The 20,212-nt window shown below is 39.2% G+C and overlaps 2 protein-coding genes and 1 pseudogene across 7 annotated transcripts in view; 1 reads left to right on the forward strand and 2 right to left on the reverse strand.

The window, feature by feature from the left end:
• Positions 1-4,478, reverse strand: part of TOMM70 (translocase of outer mitochondrial membrane 70) — a 38,707-nt gene extending 34,229 nt beyond the window's left edge. For both annotated transcript variants that reach the window (XR_008374869.1, XM_053564483.1), the window contains exon 1: positions 3,661-4,478. Coding sequence is in view for 1 of the 2 variants with exons in the window: in XM_053564483.1 (XP_053420458.1) it covers positions 3,661-3,987 (327 nt within the window). In the remaining variant the exon portion in view is untranslated. The remainder of the gene's footprint in view (positions 1-3,660) is intronic.
• The window catches only part of LNP1 (leukemia NUP98 fusion partner 1), a 43,721-nt gene continuing 27,942 nt past the window's right edge, over positions 4,434-20,212 (forward strand). For 3 of the 5 annotated variants that reach the window (XM_053564486.1, XM_053564490.1, XM_053564489.1), the window contains exon 1: positions 4,497-4,553. The gene's annotated coding sequence lies outside the window, so the exon portion shown is untranslated. Of the gene's footprint in view, positions 4,554-20,212 lie in introns of all 5 variants that reach the window. The other 2 variants (XM_053564485.1, XM_053564487.1) reach the window with 2 other exon arrangements.
• Positions 12,901-13,883, reverse strand: LOC128567425 (coiled-coil domain-containing protein 191-like; annotated as a pseudogene).

Consider the following 20,212-nt stretch of genomic DNA (forward strand, 5'->3'; position numbering starts at 1 on the left):
AGCACAATGTGATATGGCTGGTCATGGTGGCTCCTACCTGTTACATTATCCTAGTGCTATGGAAAGTCAGCAGCTAGAGATCAGCTTGGATACACATAGCAAGATCATCTCTACAGGAAAATTCCAAAATTAGCCAGGTATGCCCTAGCTACTCTGGAGGTCAAGGTGGGAGGGTCACTTTGAGCCCAAAAGTTTGCAATTACAGTGACCTATGATGGAGCCACTGCACTCCAGCCTCAGCAACAGAGTAAGACATTGTCTTTATTGAGAAAACAAACAAAAAACACTGTGTGAAGTAATGCCAAGGATCAAGTAAGATGAAGATTGAAAGATATCTACTGGATTTAGAGAGAAATGTCACTGTTGACCCTGATTAAAAAAAAAGATGACAGAAAAATAAATGATCGTTTGGGCAAGAATGATTTCATTTCAAAGACAATAACTAATAACAGCAGGTTACTCAAGTCCTTGATTTCTTTACTAAAATATTTTGATATGTCTTCCCCTTTCCTATTCTAGAAGGCTGACTTAAATTAGTGGTTCCTAACCATTTTATGTGGGGTAATAATGTGATGTTAAAAAACCTTGAACGCTAGAATGACTATTTTTTATCATCAGATTAAAAAATAATTGCACAAAAAGTTACTATAAAGTCAATAATTCTTTTAAATAAATGCCCCTTTTTTCAGTCACAAGTTTTTTGAAAATCAAAATATCTAAGACATTTGGGCAGCCAGAATATCATGCTTAGTATACACACACAGTACCAAAAATTGTATACAGGTTTTAAGAAAGAAAAAAAATTGTATAAAAATTGTAACGCTCAATATACACCAATAACAAAAGATGAATACAAGTCACATTGAGCACCTCTTATAATTGCAGAAGTCAAACATGACTTAAGTATTACAAACTTAATAGTTTTTCCTTTCTTAAAATGTGTACACATTTTTTTTACACCCTCAGTATGTGCTGGGGTCCTCTGTGATAACTAAAGCTCACAAACTGAGAAGCACTAGACTTAAGATCTTCCAAGAACTCTTCCAATTAAAAAAAAAAATCTATAATTCTTCAGGTTAAAAACAAATTACTAAAGTAAAATTTATAATGGTTCAAAATAAAATATGATTTAATACTTTAAGTATCTCAAGCTTAGATGCTATCTAAGCTGATAGCATCTGATTAGATGCTTTTTCTATAGTGATAGCCTAAAATTCCCATCAATTAAAACAAATGAGTACCTTTTGCATTTGCTTTATAAGTTTTCATGTCTCAGAAAAAAAATTGAATATAGTCTACCTTTCACATGACAATGTCAAACTCCATAGACAAAAGCCTACTAATTCTATTAGTTCATTTTACATCAAGGCAAACATAAGCTAAAAAACAAAAATCGCTGATTTTCCATTGTTTGATAACATCAAACCCTGAGTAGACAATGTATGTCCTTTCCTTTATTCCCTTAAAAACTGTAGCTATTGCTCAGGTGAAGAAAGAACAGTTAGGGCAACAGGATTCTGTCAGTTTTTCCATCAGTTGAAACACATGCTCCCCTATTTACAAAACTTACTAAGGTTGCCAATTCAAAGGTGCTATCCAAACATACAATTTCTGCAGCCACCTATAATAAATTATAATTAGTGATAAGTTATTTTTAGGTATTTAGTAATAATTCTAAAGACTAGACTAAAAAAAGACAAAAAGTCTTGCAATATTAATTGGTCACCAACAGTTAAGATACACATTTCCATTAAAAAAAGGAAAAGAAATTCTGTTGCTTTACTAAAGAGCAAACTAGTAATTCAAAGTTTACAGTTCTCAGCCCCAAAATTCCACTAGATGAGCAACGGTATGTGCATGTGTTTTGTCCGGTCTTATTTTTGGGTGAAAAATAAGAAATCATTTTAAAGCAGTTCAAATTACCAAAATAATTCAATCTTAAACTCTACTTCTTAACAGTCAAGTGGATAAACACTGTGAAATGTAAAAATCATCAGGGTTAACCCAGACAATGCTGAAAAACTGAAAAAAGGAATTAAGGAAATTAAAAATCTGAAAGAGACTTAGCTAAATTCTATCAAACACCAATGGTACAGAATCCCTGAGATGAGGGATTAATAAAATGTGAAAATCTAGTTTCATGTGTAGAAACTATCTTTACTTATGACTAGAGAATTGAGAACTTTGATAACTAATTCAAAGACTCTTGATAACCACTCTGATTAGCAGTACTCAGAATCATCAATTTTTTGCACTAGAATAAAAGAGTTCTAATATTTTATTATTCTCTTATTCTACTGAATGACACTAAGGTCAAGGAGATAAAATGACTCTCCCAAAGTGAATCCTGAAGAGCCCAATATTATGTATACATATCCTAGTTCTCAGTCCACAGGTGCTTCGACTATTCTGTAACATATATTTTCTATGTTGAGAAAATAGGTGATGTTTCACTCTCCCATAGGAAAGATCATATGGCTCTTTAATGGCTTAGCACAATGCCTTACACACTGCTGGCACTAAACTACAGTAGCTCATTCCTACATCAAAACTCCCTTTAAAGCTAATTTGATTACCTAGTCAAAATGTCTTCAACTTGAATACATAAAGTGGAAACAACCTACATTTGTATATAAATGTAGAGAAACTTGCATATGTACAAATCCACACGCAAGTCTGTATATGTATACACACAAATATATCTGCAAGTCATACACATATACAGGATGGCCATAAAGTTCGTGTGCAATTTAAAATGCATACGAACTTTATGGCCACCCTGTATAAATTTATATACAACTGGGAGTTATTTGACCAAAGTTTCCTCTGAACTCTGATTAACTCTGGTACTACCATTATACAACTCCAGACCCAAATAAAAATAAAATCCTCCACTCCACCCAATCCCAGTATTGTTAAATGCAGCCAGGCCAATTCTCTGCACAGCTGTCAAATACCAAAAGGATTTAATAGTTCAACAAAACCATACAAAGCAGTCCACCAGATACTTGGCCTGACATCAGAGAAATCTATCACACACGTTAAGTTTGGTCACGCACATTTCCAAGTGTGTGTGAATAAAAAAATGAATTTAAGATATTTCTAGCCGAAAAGTTTAAGAACTTACACCGACAGATTTTTTTAGAAGCCACTGAATATAATTTTGCTCTTTAGATCTTTTTTTTTTGCTTTTGTCAACCAACTGTCACTGTAGTTGCCCATGTCACCCAACTCTAGAGGGGGGGAGTGGCTCTTTATTAAAGATGCTTACCGATTACGTTGCAGGCCTTGGAAATCACAAAAGCAATTTACCATCACGTACCAATCGTTAATGGAATTTGGCCTTCCTACACTTGTTAATAAAATACAGTCAAGACATGTGCAAATGCTCACCGTACTTCCAACACTGGGGATAAATGCTGTGTCACTGAGAAAAAATACAAAATTTTTCCGAACCCAAAAGGAAACTGTCAAAGAATGACGCTAACCTGTCCTTTCGGGCTACTATACTCCCTACAAAGGCAGCCAGAAAACAAGTCTCCCTAAACTCCTGCGCTTTAGCAGCTTCAGTCTGGTAGGAAGCCCCCTCCTGGGTACAACCCATCAAGGAAAAGCTGCACCCGCCAGTTTCCACCTCTGTGGCCCGGGGCTGCTTCTCACCATTTCCAGGTGAGCACCGGGACCTTCGGGGTGTCCACTGCCGGGAGCCGGACTGGCCCTACCCTCCGGGGTCTTCCGCTCGCTGTGGCGCTTCAAGCTGCTGGTGTCACCCCGGCCTCCAGTCTCCCGGCGCCGCCGTTGTCGGCTCCACAGGTACATGGCACCCGCTCCCAGCAGCAGGGGAGCCCCGACAGCCAGTGCCAGCTGCCATCGCGGTAGGCCCCCTGTTCCCGGGCCCCCAGACCCACCGCCGCCGCCCACCCCACTGCCGGAGCTGGGTGCAGCTGCTGCGACCACTGCCGCCTCCACAGGCTTAGAGGCGGCCATAACGAGTGTCCTCGGCCACTGCCTCCCTGCCAGTCGCGGGCGCCACAGTCAACCAGGCAGCGTGCAAAAGGAGACCAGAGAGAGGGAAGGCAGGCAATGAACGAAAGAGCACGCTAGGTAGTGAGAGCGGACGACAGAAAAGGGCCAGAGGTCACCGGAAGCCCAAGGCATGCCGGGCTAGACCCGGCCGTCATTCTCCTCCCCTCTCAACCGTAGAAGAGGAAAAAGAAGAGGAAGAAGAGGTGGAGGAGAAGGAGGAGGAGGAGGAAGAGGAGGAGGAAGGAATCACTTCCGGGTTAAAGAAAAGTGTGGGCGTGAGATTGAAGGATTAGAAATCTCTTTCCCTTTCCTTTCGCCCCGCTGCTGCTTGGGAGAATCATTCCTGGGGTCCTGGGTCTCCCGTGGTGCCCAGTGTTGTCCCCTCCACCTTCAGGAAAGAAGGGCAGATGGCCTTCTTGTCTAATGAAGTGGAGGAGGGGCGCGTAAATAGCCGGCTCCACCAGAACCAAGGAAAAGGCTCCGCAGCGGCTCTGCGAATAGGCGAGAGTGGCAGAAGACTTGTGAAGGTGATTGGTTGGCAGGAATTGTGGGCGGGGTGTAGGCCGAGCTGCGCAGTTTATTGGTAGATTTTGGACCCCGGTTTCCCGTTACCGCCACGTCGGCGCTTCACAGACCTCGGCCGTTAGCTCGGTTTTCTGTCCGCGTGTCGGTGAAGCCAACGGATTGGAAAGGCTTTTAAAGATCTGTGAGGAAAAGAGCTCAGAGCTGAAGATAACCTGCTATATCACCAGACTTTTTGTCACTACCATAGCAAGATTTTAGTTTGAACTAATTTCAGGTTATGGGGAGGTAGCAGGTGGCGAAAAGACTAGGTAGACATGTCTCCGAGACTTAAGGGCTTGAAACAGTCCCTGCCGCTCACCGTCTGCACCGATTACGAAAGCGGTGACGTCTGTGTTAGCTTCTTGAACTGAGTTGGTAGAAATCCACCACCTGCTTCCAGCGTCCTTAATGTATATATGTGTCTTGAGCTCGTTTCTGCCTGACACCTCAGCCCACATGTTGCTTCTCAGAGCGCCAGTGTCTTCCCCAGTGCTCTGGTCCGCTAACCCCCGTGTTTTGCAGTAGCTGTCTCAGCACACGTCTCTTATTCCCAAATCATAATTTCAGTTAACAGCTTTCATAGTTGTCAAGCTTTGTCAAGTCTTTTTCCCAGGCTCTGCGTCGGATCTCTCAAAATTACCCTTGCAAAGCATAGTTTGGAATTCACGGTATTTTCAAGAAGAAAATTTAAAGATAACTTATAAAGAGACATCAAAATCAACTGATTAAAACAGAATGGCCTAACTTGAAATAATTTCAGGATCATTTCTTATCTCTGCTTCATGTAGTTCCTATTAGTAAATTACTTTCAGGCAGTAGGTTTCTAAGCAACAGACTGAAAAAAAAAGGACTAAAAATAACTGCAATGGAATTGAGTTGATTGTTACAGACTAAAAGGCTTCTCTCCAATCCTGATCCTCCAACCCAAGGCAAGCAAGTTTTCTGCTTAACATAATCTCTGCCTTGCCATTTCACAAGAGAAAGTAAAGATTTTTCTTTCCTGAAATTTCAGTGTGTCTGTGATCTCAGGGAGGACTGTACAATGCTAGTATTTATAAACTATTAATATGAACTAAAACATAAAGGGTTTTTTTAAAAGCAACTTTTATTTATAGGCAATAGATTGTTAAGGTTAAAATCCAAAGTTACAAAGGGCTTACTGTGAAGTCGCCCTCCAATCCCTGGCCCCACTAGAGTAATTCCCTCTCCAAAAAGAATCAATGTTAGAGTTTCTTGAAACATTTTTAGAATTGACTAATATTTATCTAAAGGCCTGATTTTGTTTGGTTTTATTTTTAAGATTGGCATTGTTGTGCCCAGGTCACGGGGTACCCCACATAAATCACCCGAAGACCAAGTCCAATGCAAAAGCAAAAGGTAGTTTATTCACAAGCTCGGGCTTGGGCTTCTCTGTTCCTGACGCAGCAGGAGAGCAGAGAAGCTCCACTGCAGAGGGAAGAGCAGTTTTAAGGATACAGAAAGGAAAAAGGGAGGTGGGGATAGGGGCTTAGGGAACTGGACAATGTTTGATGTGGGCTGATTAGCCTAGGGGAAGGATTTACTACTACTGGGCCGAGAGTGGGTGTAATTCACTTGGGGCAGACATACTGGAGCTAGGGGTGGGGGAGGAAGCAGGTTGCCTATCACCTTTGGTATGCAGCTGCAAATTGAAGGCTGTGGGGCAAAGCGGGTCAGTGAAGGCTGTGAGACTAAATGGAGTTAGTTTTAACAAAATGGAGTTAGCTTGGTCCTTTCAGCCTTAGTAAATAAATTCATTCTTGTTTTAATGCATTGTTAAACATCTCATTTCCATTGCCTAGCTTAAGCCATCTGTTTTCTCCCATTTTTTCTTCCATTTTCTAATTAATAGTACCATAAAGCTAAATTTACTGGCTTTGAGATCTTACTGACTTACTGGGTAGTTTCTAACCTATTAAGTGGTGAGAACACACACCTCTCAGTTTACAGTATAGATTTATTTAGATAGCATTAAAGTCCTTTTGATGTTTGTTACAAACTACTAATACTAGGCATTTGATGCTTAGTTGTTTTTCTAACTTTTGAAGGAAATAAGTAAAATACTGTGTTTCTAAAATACTAAAAGTTTTTTATGTGTAAACACAGACATTGGTAGATTAATGGAACTCAACAGAACAAGCTTTCTTCACCTCTTCTCTGGGCTGTATCTTAGGAGGCAGTTGAATGAGGTAGAAAGTCTAGTGAACTGGGAATTGGAAAACTTGAGTTCTTATTCTGGATTTTAAATTAATACTACTGAGCAATGTGCATGGCTGTGGGCAACTCTGCTTTCTTTCTTTTCTTTTTTTCCTTTTTTTTTTTTTTTGTGCAGTTTTTGGCCGGGGCTGGGTTTGAAACCGTCATCTCCAGCATATGGGGCTGGCACCCTACCCCTTTGAGCCACAGGCATCACCCTTTTTTTTTTTTTTTTTTTTTGAGACAGAGTCTCACTTTGTCATCCTCAGTAAAGTGCAGTGGTGTCATAGCTCACAGCAATCTCAAACTCTTGGGCTCAAGAGATTCTCTTGCCTTAGCCTCCCAAGTAGCTGGGACCATAGGCACCGCCACAACACCTGGCTATTTTTAGAGATGAAGTCTTGCTCTGGCTCAAGCTGGTCTCGAACTTATTAGCTCAGGCAATCCACCCAGCTTGGCCTCCCAGAGTGCTAAGATTATAGGCATGAGTCACTATGCATGGCCTCAACTCTGTTTTCTATACAATGTAAAGGGTAGACTTAATGATTTCTAAGGCTCTTTTTTGTTTTAAAATTATTTGATTCTGTTTCAATTGTCATTGCTACAGGAAAGGCTTTCAGATTGGTAGAGTTGGTAGACTGCTGGTTGATTTGTGTTCACATCTTCTAGTGAGTCCACAAATGAGCCTATTTTGAGCACTTACATACACAACTCTATTCTCTTTCAACTCTCTTGGGTTTTTATTCTGTTTTCACTGCAAAATTTCTAGAAAGAGTTGTCTATACCAATTACCTCTACTTAATCATCACCCATTTCATTGAAAATCTGTGTAATCTAGTTTGTAAATCTAGTTTGAAATTGCTTTATAAGTCATTAAATGAGTTGTTTTGGCCTTCATATGCTTTTACTTGATGCATTGTTTTCTTTGGCTTTCAGGAGACTAGATTTTTCTGGTTCTTTTATTCTTTGACCTATCTCTATTGATCATTGATCAACACAACTTTCTGTGATGTTGGAAATGTTTTATGTTGATGATGTTCGGTATGGCAACCACTAGCCATATGAGGCTATTGAGCACTTGGAATATAGCATATTGTATAAGTAACTACATTTTTTATTATTTAATTTGAATTGATTTAAATAGCTTCATGTGGCTAACAGCTACCGTACTGGAGAGCACAGCTCCCTCAAGTATAAGAATTTATAAGAATTTATCTTCTTTGTCTATAATCTCTTCATTAGTAACCAAAATAAATCTCATTGCTTCAGGTACTATTTCTCTGCAGATAATCACTATCTACATTTCTCTTGGCATAACTTCTGTCTTTACCTCTAGCCTACTAGTAGGAAATACTACTGTTTACTGAGCAGCTTTGCATGGATGCCTAATTTTTGTTAAAGATATAACTCATCATTTTCCTCCCCATTTTTTCTCTTTGTGTAGTCCTTTTTCCTCATAATATTACTGTTATGTTAATGGTTACTCATACTTGAAACATTAGACCTTTTCAGACCTTTCTGTTTTTCAACCCTACCTACTCAAGCACATGTGATTATGCTGATATATGCACACATAAATGCAAAACTGTGAAATCTTCAAGAAGATCAACCTCTTTGTAATATCTTTTTTGTATTTTGCTTCCTTTTCATGTCCTCTGCCACTTCCCTATTTCTAATATGTGAAAATACCTAAAAGTATGTACTATACATAACAGATACTTGATAAATTGTTTCTTCTTATTGTAGTTCAGACTGCTATAACAAAAGTAGCATGCACTGGTCAGCTTATAACCAATTACGAAAATTGATTTCTCACAGTTCTGCAGGATCCACGTTTAAAAACAGGGTGCCAGCATGGTCAAGTTCTGTGAAGGCCCTCTTGTGGATTAAAGACTGCCAATGCTTAGCATTATGTCCTCACACGGTGAAAAGGGAAAAGTAAGCTCTTTGAAGTCTCTTTGATAAAGGTATTAAACCCATTTTAGGGCTATCCTCTGTGCTTAATCACCTCCCAAGGGCCCTGCCTCCTAATACTGTCACACTGGGTATTGGGATTTCGACATATAAATTAGGGGTAAGGGGGGCACCCAAACTTTTAGTTTTTTCTTTTATGTATTTCCTTCATCTTTCCTAAATTCTGTATGTGTTTTCCCAGATAGTTTCTCTGCCTCTACTGCTTCTCTTTTATGTGTCACCCTGCCCCTTGATAACAGATTACTCTTCTTGTGCATAACTGCAATTACTTTCATGAGCTCAAAGACTTTTTAAAACCTCTGCATTTTCACTATAAAGTTTAATGTCTACTCCCACCCATACCTCTCCTCATATACTGCCTGTATCTCCTTGATTCACATTCATAGCATGTGACAGTGTTTAAAGTTATTTATATGGCCACCTCAATAGGATGTACCTCCACGAGGTCAGAAACTTTGTTCATTTTGTACTCTGAGAACCCGGCAGATAGTTGATATAATGGTTCATTTTATGTGTTGGTTTGTCTGGGGCATAGGGTCCCAGTTATTTGGTCAAATGGTATTCTGGGTGTGTCTGTGAGAATGTTTTTGATTTCTTGCTTTTTCTTTTTAGTGTATCTATTATAGATTTTTGCTTTGTGGTTACCATTAGGCTTACAAAAAACCATAATGTGTTATTTTAAGTTGATAGCATCTTTGATACCGCTCTGTCTCTCTCACACACACCCGTAAACTACATTTTAACTCTACTTTCCCACCACACTTCTTATTTTTGAGATTACAATTTACTTCTTTTTGTACATGGGTCACTACAAAAGTTTTGGGACAGACTGTGTTATGGTCCATTATTTTACTCCCACAGTTGACAGCATCCTTTCTTGTACACCTGTGCAAGTTTCAACTTGCTTGGCTTATTGGTGTTGCTAGGAGGGCTTCATTTGTTTCCATGTGCATGGATTTTATGTTTTTTGATTTTTGTGTATCTCAAAACTTTCATAATGGCCCCACGTATCACATATCTCTGAAACTATTTTAGTTATTATTTTTAATACGTTTGTCTTTTAACTTTCACTTTAGTAGATATGATAAGTGATTTGCACACCACCATTACAACATTAGAGTATTGTGAATTAAACTGTGTACTTACTTTTATCAGTGAGTGTTTTTTTTTTACTTTCAAATGTTTTTGTGTTACTCACTAGCATTCTTTTGTTTCAGCTTGAAAAAAAATCCCTTCAGTATTTCTTGTAAGGCAGGTATGGTAGGGATGAACTCCCTCAGCTTTTAGTTGTCTGGGAAAATCTATCTCTCATTTCTGAAGGACAGATTTCCAAGTACAGTATTCTTGGTTGGCAGTTTTTTTCCTTCAGCACATTGGTCATATCATCCTATTCTCTCCTGGTCCATAAGTTTTCTGCTGAGAAGTCTTATGTTAGGCATATCGGATCTCCTTTCTATGTTAGTTGCTTCTTTTCTCTTGTTGCCTTTAGGATCCTCTCTTTGTTTTTGGTCTTTACAGACTTTTTTATAATATGTCTTGGAATGGGCTTATTTGCATTGATCTGACCTTCCTATACTTAGATATTTATAGCTTTCTCCAGGTTTGGAAAGTTTTTTATTATTATTTCTTTAAATAAGCTTTCTATACCCTTATCTTTCTCTACTTCCTCTTGAATGCCAATGACTTGTGTGTTTGCTCTTTTGATGCTGTCATATAAAGCTTGTAATCTTTTTTATTCCTTTTCATTCTTTTTAATTTTTTATCTTCCGATTGTGTATTTTCATATAACCTGTTTCTAAGGTCACAGATTATTTTTTCTGCTTGATCAATTCATTGTTGATGCTCTCTATTGCATTTTTTATTTTGTTCATTGTATTTTTCACCTCTAGGATTTCTGGCTGATTTTGTTTTATTGTTTCAACTTCTCTGTTAAATTTCTCACCCAGTTATTATTTTCCTCATTTTGTTGAATTCTCTGTATTTTCCAAACTTCATTGAGCATCCTTAAAATAGCTATTTCGAATTTTTATCAGGTATTTTGTACATCTCTATCTCTTCAGGGTCAGTCACTGGCAACTTATCTTGTTTATTTGATGATGTCATGTTCTCTGCTTGTTCTTGATCCTTATGGTCATGTGTCTATGTCTGTGCATTGAAGAGGTGGGTACTTATTCTAGTCTTCATAGTCTGCCTTTGGGAACATCTTTCAATAGTAAGCCTGTCCAAAGATTGTGGTCTTGTCATATAGTGTGATCCCTAAGCCTGCGACAGCTGCAGACGTCCTGAAGCCACAGCAGAAGTAAGGAATGCCTTAAGCACAGGACCACTGTGGCCAGCACAGTGCTAGGATGAAATCCCATGGCCATTGAGGCTAACACAGCACAAAGCTGTAATCCTGTGTCTGCTGAGGCTGATGCAGTACTAGGATTTCCTGGAATCCCAAAGCCACTGAGGCCTGCCTGTTGCTCTGTATTATTTGGAGTATAAAGCCATTTTAGTTGGCTGACGGTGATATAGCCTAGAACTCAAGTAGGTCTCACACAGACTATAGATTCCTGTCTGATGCTGTAATGGATCTAGAGTCTCTTATGAAGGTATTTTTGTGCTTTAATAGTTGTTCAAATTGATATTTCTCCAAGGGGAAAATCACTGGAAAGTCCTACTCCACCATCTTGCTCTGCCTTCCTCTGTGTGGGTGTTGGACTTTTGTTGTTTTCTTTCTTTGTTTTATGAGACAGAGTCTCACTTTGTCACCCTTCATAGAGTGCTGTAGTATCATAACTCACAGCAACCTCAAACTCTTGGGCATAAGTGATCTTTTTTGCCTCAGGCTCACAAGTAGCTGGGACTACAGGTGCCCACCATAACACCTGGCTATTTTTAGAGATAGGGTATTGCTCTTGCTCAGGCTGCCTCCTTTTCTAAGTACTCACTACTTTTTATTTCTATTTAATTAAAGTTACATTTGTCAACAACTCATGTTAAGCTATAAGGATGACTTTTTCTTCACAGGCTTAGGCAGGCAAACACTCGTTCTCTTTAAAGGTTACTATGCTAAAAATCTATAGGATACATTTGAACGGTAGAGCACAAGACTGTTCCTTTGGATGATCCCACTGTGATGTATGCTGTAGTGAAGGATTAGTGAATCAGGAAAAAAATTGAAGAAGGAAATAAAGATTCCCCAGATAATTCATTTGATCCAAGAACTATCTCACAGAAAATAAACCAGGTGTATGTAGGTATGGTGGCTGGAGATAATACACACAAATTATGGACCAACAGATTCACATCCTCATCACTGCACTAGTCTGTATTCTCTGGAACACCAAAGACTTATCTTATTCAAGGGACAATGATCTGGTTGCTGATATAGAACAAATAATTACTTCTAGGTGTCAGCATGTGGAAGTCTGGGAGAATCTCAGCCACTTTCCTACAGAGTTCCTCTCACAGTTCTTCTTTTATTCTTTCCTCTTTCATGAGTTTTGGAAACTTCTTCCATGTCTGAAATGTGATCCAGTGAATCCTTTTGTCATTGTGTTCCTCTGCGATCTCATGTTTGATAATCAATCTTCGTTTCCCTGACCATGTTAAACCAGGCCCTGAAAATCTTATTCTGAAGAAAATGCACACAAAAGCTTTCTTATTTCTTCTTTCAGATCAGTCAGGTGCTGTAGCCAGCTCTAAATGACTCTCCTAAACAATATTTGGGAATAAAATTGACCAGCCCAACTCATCTTCCTAGCCAGACTTTCCTAAGTACACTGGAATAAGGCCAGCAGGCATTTCCTTCTGTAAGGCCAAAGAGCGACGTTCTTCTGCCACCTGCATGTTTTTCTTGTTTTGCTTTCTCAATCTCTTCCAAGGCTCAGTCTAGACTTTTTTTTCTTAGCAAGACCTCATTATAGTGTTCTTTGGCTATTGCCTGCTGCTGCCAGTTCCTATTAATTCTCTTCTGCTTCTCCAGTTCTTTCAGTTTCTTCTTATTTTCTCTCAAGTTTTGTCTCTTTTTCTTTAGCCTCCCTTTTCTGACACTCCTCCTCTGGGGCCATTAACTGCGGCAATTTGGCAATTTCTGTTCTTGTTTTTTCTTCCTTTCTGCCAAGATTCACCTTCAGTTCATTTAATTGCTCTCTCTTCCATAGCTTTTACTATGGGATGGATTGCAATCAGCTGCTGTGGGTTCCTTCTGGGTCCAGGAAGATAATTGCCAGAATCACTTCTACTGCCTTCAGTCCCAGGGGAAGTAACAGGTGAACTGAAAAGCATCTTGCAGACTCCCTTCACATCTTCTTTTCCTGTGGGATTTGACAGTAGGTGTCTGTGACTGCTGCAGCATGCTTTGCTGCCCACCAGACCTCTGCCAGCTGCTGATTTTCCTTCAGCTTGAGAATTGTTTTCTTCTGTTCCTGAAGTTTCTTCTTTTGCTTCTCAATCAGCTGTTGCTGGAAGGCATGGCAGTTGTGGAAATGACTCATGCAAATCAATTCTGCTTTCTGACATGTGGTTCTGAGCTTTTTGCTTTTATCAGGCTGTTGAGAAGGCTCAGGATCCAGCGTCTGGTGCTGCATATTGTCAGGTGTGTACAGAGGGACATCCTGAAAGAGACCCTGCAAGTTGCATTCTGTTGTTGTTCCTAGGGGAGGGCTGGACATACAACCATTGCTCGCTAAGGGAAGCTTTTCCCACAAAGGAGGCACAGCAGTCACCAGTGGAGCCACCATGGCTGTTGCCTCCTCAGGTAGACTGATGCCTGATGGCCCATTTGCACTGAGTTTCCCTAGTGATGCTGCCTTTGGCAGCTCATCCATTTTCTTCCTAGTTTCCTCCTTTGTTTGAGCTCTCTCTTTAGGAGCTCTGCACCATACCAATGCTGCCACTCCGTAAAGCAGTGTTAGAGAACTTGTTTCTGGTTATAGTCAGTGGCCAGTTGTTGTCTTCTAAGTCTGTCATAATTATTTGTTCTAATTTCTGCTACCTATGCTCAATTCTGATTGGGACCACATACTAGTCATCTTTGTACTCCTACATCTATTATAGGCTTGGGCATATGATGGATGATTGTTACCTTATTTATCTACCCAATACCATACCTGAAGCATGGTCACTGCCAAGTAAGGTGTTGATAAAGCATTTTTTGAGCAAGGTTCTGTGACGATTCATTCCCATTACTGTTGACAGTATTAACAATCTGGTGCCCCACCAACCCAGTTACTACTGCTGTTGTAGCCACCAACCCCAGAAATGGTGTGTGTCCATCACTGCCACCATCACAGCTACTGGTTCCCAGTCCCTAGCCTGCTATGATAACTGCTACCACCTCCACCACTGTAGCTGCTTCAGAGGGGTATGTTTGGCTTGTACATTATACCCCACTCATGATATATGGAAGTCCCTATTTTATTTGAATCTTCATGCTGTTATTTTTCCTCAATCCTGATGGCTTCTGCATTATTCAACTTTCATCAAAGCATCAGTTGAGTGGGTGGTACTGCTTTGCTTCTCATGGAAAATGTCACTTCATGATTCAATCAAGTGGTTGCTCTTTTTGCTGTCAAGAGGAGCCTCTGCATTTATCTTCAGGGAACAATCTATAGTAACATATTTCCTCTCCCCAGCTGTGACTGATAGCTCATATGAATACTTTATGCACTCATTTGCCACCTTTCTGCCCACTCACACAGATTTATAAGGATCTTTCCATCCTCATCCACTTAGTTTGTTGCCACCCACAAGAATTTGTGTCATTTGCAAATGCAGAATTGTTGCCCTGCACTTAAACTTATAAAGATATTACAGACTATGCTCATTGGGTCCTGTGCAAGGATACTAGGGAAGTGAGCACTGAGGTCCAGCATGCACTTTGGTCATCTCAGCCTGGTGTTGGGCTGCGACTGCCTGGAGAAAAGGTGCTTCATTTTATGATTTGCACAAAGACACATGTCTAAGAGATTGGCCTGCAGTAGAGCATCTGCCATTTTCTGATATGCTCATATTAGACAAGTGCTGATATTAGCTTTGGTCTAGTGTTGACCCTGAGAGCCACTAGGCTGTGCTTTCCGGTCTTTACCTTTTCCTATTTTTCCTAACCATTGAAAAATAGCCTCAACTACAACATTGTGGAGAAGACTCTGTTTTGTTAAATTTTGAAAAAAATTAAAGCCACAAAAAATAGTTTGTGTACCTATATTCTGATTATCTATTGCTGCTTCACAAAGTACCCCAAGATTGGTGGCTGTCTTTATCTACTTTCATTGCTGTAAAGAAATACCTGAATCTGGGTAATTTATAAAGAAAAGAGGTTTATTTGGCTCATGGTTCTGCATGAGAACCTGTATAGGAAGTATGGCACCAGTATCTACTCTTGATGAGTGCCTTAAGAGGCTCTCATTTATGCCAGAAGGTAAAGGGGGGTCAGGTGTGTCACATGGCAAGTGAAGGAGCAAGAGAGAGGAGAGGAGGGCCAGGCGTTTTTGGAACAACCAGTTGTCATTTGAACTAATAAAGTGAGAACTCACTTATTACCATGGGATGGCACGAAGCCATTTATGAGGGATGCACCCATGACCCAAGCATCTTCCACTTGGTCCTACCTTCAACCATGGAGATCAAAATTTCAACATAAGATTTGGAAGGAACAAACATCCAAACTATGTCAATGGCTTAACACAATTATTTGGCTACATCTCACAAATTTTTTTGCTCAGGAATTTGGGTAGGGTTTGGTAGACTCTTCTGCTGGTATTAGCAGATCTCAGTGGTATTTAGCTGACAAATAGGTTGGTCTGGAGAGTTCAAGATAACTTAATCAAGGTTAATCAAAGGGTAGATTGTCCTTAGTATACCTGACCTAATCAAGTGAGACCTTAAAAAACATCAAAGAAATTGTTGGAGTAAGGGAGCTTTTTGCTGCTGTCTGTGAATAAGAAAATTGCCTATGGAGAGTCTACATGGCAAGGAACTTTAGGAGCTTAGTGATCCCTGACCAACATTCAGCAAGAAAATGACCTACAGCTTATGATAAACTGAATTCTTCCAACAACCAGTGAACTTGAAATGCAACTATGAGCCTCAGTTACTTTCATTTGATCTAATGAGACCCCTAACAGAGGACTCAGCCAACCCTTGTTCAGACTTCTCAGTCATAGAGACTGTAAGATAATAAATTTGTGTTGTTTTAAGCTGCTAAGTTTGTAATAATTCACACACAGCAAGAGGAAACCAATAAAGCTACCTAAATACCAAAAATTAAGGGAAAATCCTACCTCATCATACACAAAATGGCAAGTAGATTAAAAATGTAAATGTAGATAACAGAAACTTTAAACTTTTGGAAGAAAATGTAAGAAAATATCTTGATGACTTTGTGATAGAATAAAGAACAACTTACAAGGAAAAATGTAAGTTTGGCTACATGAAAATTTTTTAACATGTAAGAGAAATGATATTATAAAAAATTTGTAAGACAAATTTGTAATACATACTCAAAAGATATTTGTAAAATGTAAAACAGAGGTTAATATACAAAATATACATAGATATGCTATCGATCAAAAGAGACAACTCTGAAGAAAAATGAGCAAAGGATAAAAACAAGCTATTCATAGAAGAAATGGCCAAAGAAACATATAAAAAATTCTTAACCTCATTAATAAGTAGGGAAATATAAATTAAAAAAAATGAGATTTCATTTTACACCTAAGATGTTGGCAACTATTTTTAAATCTGGCAGTACCAGTGAGTTAAGGATGTCAAGAATTTGAATGGTAAATTAATTGAACTATTTTACAGAGCAACCTGTATGACTATTTTTGTGTATCTAGGGCTCTTTGGCTCGATTGTCAATCTTTAATAAAACTGGAAATTCAAATTATCTTCAGTTCAGAAATTTCACCTCTAAATACACACTCTAGAAAAATACACTGCACACATATACAAAACCAACAATGTGTAGGGCACGACTGCTTATAATAGCAGGCAGTGGAAATTCATAAAAGAAGAATAGATGAATTATTATAAAGTTAGCACTCTTGTAATTACCATCCAAGAAAGAGAACTTTCCCACCATCCTAAAAGCTTCTTTCATATGTCCCATCCAAATCACAAACTCCATTGTACCCCTCATAAGTAACTGTTGCCTTATACAGTAATAGTTCATTTAAAAAAAAAATATCACGGGTGGCACCTGTGGCTCAAAGGAGTAGGGCACCAGCCCCATATGCCAGAGGTGGCAGGTTCAAACCCAGCCCTGGCCAAAAACTGCAAAAAAAAAAAAAAATTATCACCCCAAATGTGAAACCCTAGACCAGTGATTTTCAACTGGTTTGCTGCAGCACACTGGTGTGCTGTGAAATTTTTTAAATATTGTTAAATTATTTTCAAAAGAAGTTCAAAGCACAGTAAATATATTCTTTTGTTTTTGCTTTTTTTTTTTTGATCAACATGATTTAATAGTGCCACCGAAGCTTAACTATAGCTTCAAGTGTGCCATGAGATAAAAAATGTTGAAAAACACTGCCCTAGACACTATGGTTTAGTCTTGTCCATTAAAAAAAAATTGATGTTTTTAAAGTCTCTTTTAAGCTATATTGGTAGTTGGACCTAGAGTAGGTACCGTATTCAGATTTAATTCCTTTGCAAAACTATTAGAAGGCAGATAATGTCTGGTTGTCTCTCTGTGGATCAGCAGCCACTTATGCTTAATGCCCATTAGTTTAATGGAAGTCGCAAAATGGGAATATAATTTTATCATCTCATTTCCATTTATTACTTGGAATACTTTTTTTTTTTTTTTTTTTTTGTAGAGACAGAGTCTCACTTTATGGCCCTCGGGTAGAGTGCCGTGGCCTCACACAGCTCACAGCAACCTCCAACTCCTGGGCTTAGGCGATTCTCTTGCCTCAGCCTCCCGAGTAGCTGGGACTACAGGCGCCCACCACAACGCCCGGCTATTTTTTGGTTGCAGTTTGGCCGGGGCCGGGTTTGAACCCGCCACCATCAGTATATGGGGCCAGCGCCTTACTGACTGAGCCACAGGCGCCACCCTTACTTGGAATACTTTTTAAATAGGAAATTGGAATTACCCTATTTTATCTCTGGCTCCTGAATCCTTTTGTAAAGACCTTAGTTATTGTTGATGGCTTCCTTGCTCTCTATTATGGCAAGAAGTTATAAGCTTATTTTGTGTATGTTTCTGAAATTGACTGGGAATCAGCCATTTATTCAAGAAGCTCTGTTTTGGTGGGGTTTTTTGGTCTTTTGTTGTTGTTGCCGTTTTTTTAGTCAGAAGTGTTATTTCAAGACCATAATCAGGTGCTAGAGATGTTCACTGCATGTGGGTTGGCCTTTTTGTTTGTTTGTTTTTTAGGTCTTTTCAGTAGACAGGTTTTCTTTCATTACTCTAAGATAAATGACCAAGAGTGCAATTGCTGGGCAATAAGGTAGATATACATTTACCTTTACAAGAAACTGTCAGTCTACTTTCCAAAATGAAAAACTATAAAACTTTTATGTTAATTTTTTAGTAAGGTGTAAGACTCATGTCTAGGTTCGTTTTTAAACTGTAAATGTCCATTTGCTCCAGTACCATATTTTTTTTTTTTTTTGTAGAGACAGAGTCTCACTTTATGGCCCTTGGGCCGTGGCCTCACACAGCTCACAGCAACCTCCAACTCCTGGGCTTAAGCTATTCTCTTGCCTCAGCCTCCCAAGTAGGTGGGACTACAGGCACCCGCCACAACGCCCGGCTATTTTTTGGTTGCAGTTCAGCCGGGGCCAGGTTTGAACCCGCCACCCTCGGTATATGGGGCCGGCGCTTTACCGACTGAGCCACAGGCGCCGCCCGCTCCAACCATTAGTTGAAAAGCCCATGTGTTCTCCATTGAATTGCTTTTTCACCCTTTCAAAACTCAGTTGGACATACATGTAACTCTATTTGCTGATCCCCTATTTTGTTCCACTGGGTTATGTGTCAGTCTCTCTATCAGCACTGCTATCTATTTAGCTATAAAATAAGCTTTAACATTGTGTAACATAATTCTCCCACTTAAAAAAGAAAGTTTTGCTACATGAAAATTTTTTAACATGTAAAACAAATGATATTATTTTAAAAAATTTACTTAAAAAAGAAAAATTTTTTATTTATCTTTGTTTTTTAAAATTTCAGATTAGGGCTGGGGGCCATGGCTCACACCTGTAATCCCAACACTCTGGGAGGCCGAGGCAGGTGGATTGCCCTGAGCTCAGGGTTTCCAGATCAGCCTGAGCAAGAGCGAGACCCTATCTCAAAAAAATAGCCAGGCCTGTGGCGGGCACCTATAATCCCAGCCACTCTGGAGGCTGAGGCAAGAGGATCACTTAAGCCCCAGAGTTTAAGGTTGCTGTGAGCTGTGATGCGGTGGCACTCTACCAAAGGCGATATAGTGAGACTCTGTCTCAAAAAATTTCAGATTAATATGAGGGTACAAATATTTATGTTACATTGTTTTTATTTCTAAGGTAAAGTTCAAGTTGTAGTCTAGTGCTTTACCTAGGGGCAGTGCTGAACAGCCTCACATTCTGCACATTAGGTCACAATCACCCTCCAATCACCCCACCCTACCCCCCATTTCCCCCACTGTTCTTTTTGTCAGGATTGTTTTTAGCTATTTCAGGCCCTTTGCATTTCAAGTAAATTTTAGAATAAGTTTGTCTTTGTCCACAAAACACCTTTGTAAAAACTGTATTAAACCTACAGATCAATATGGGAAGAATTGACATCTTTATTCTAGTAAGTGTTCTAATCCAAATATAATGAACTTCTCAATTATTTACTATTCTTTGGTTTCTTTTTATTTAAAAAGCAGCTTTATTGAAATATAATTCACATATCACACAATGCAGTCATTTAAAGTGTACAGTTCAACAGTTTTTAGTAGGTTCACAGAGTTGTGTAGTCATCACTGCAGTCAATGATAGAGCATTTTCATCAACCAAGAAACTCCATAAACATCACGTCATTCTCAATTTCTCTCCCCCCTCACCTCCCACCACTGTCAACTCCCTAACCTCAGGCAATCACTTATCTATTTTCTGTCTCTATATATTTGCCTATTCTAGACTTCTCCCCACTCCTATCCTTCTATAACTATACAGGGTGGCCACGTACCCTATACATCCTTTGATCCACCTCACTCTATCCCTCTCTTCCCTAACCTCCCAAACTTCTGGTAGTCATTATTCTAGTCTGTTCTTCTATGATATCAGCTTTTTTAGATGTCACATATGAGTGAGACATGCAGTATTTGTCTTTCTGTGCCTGGCTTGTTTCATTTAATGTTCTTCGGGCTTATCCATGTTATCAAAAATGAAAAGATTTTGTTCTTTTTATAGCTGAATAGTATTTCATTTTGTATAGATAACATATTTTCTTTATCCATTTATCTGTTGATGG

Source organism: Nycticebus coucang, chromosome 16 (assembly GCF_027406575.1).
Source record: "Nycticebus coucang isolate mNycCou1 chromosome 16, mNycCou1.pri, whole genome shotgun sequence".
Classification (NCBI taxonomy): domain Eukaryota; kingdom Metazoa; phylum Chordata; class Mammalia; order Primates; family Lorisidae; genus Nycticebus; species Nycticebus coucang.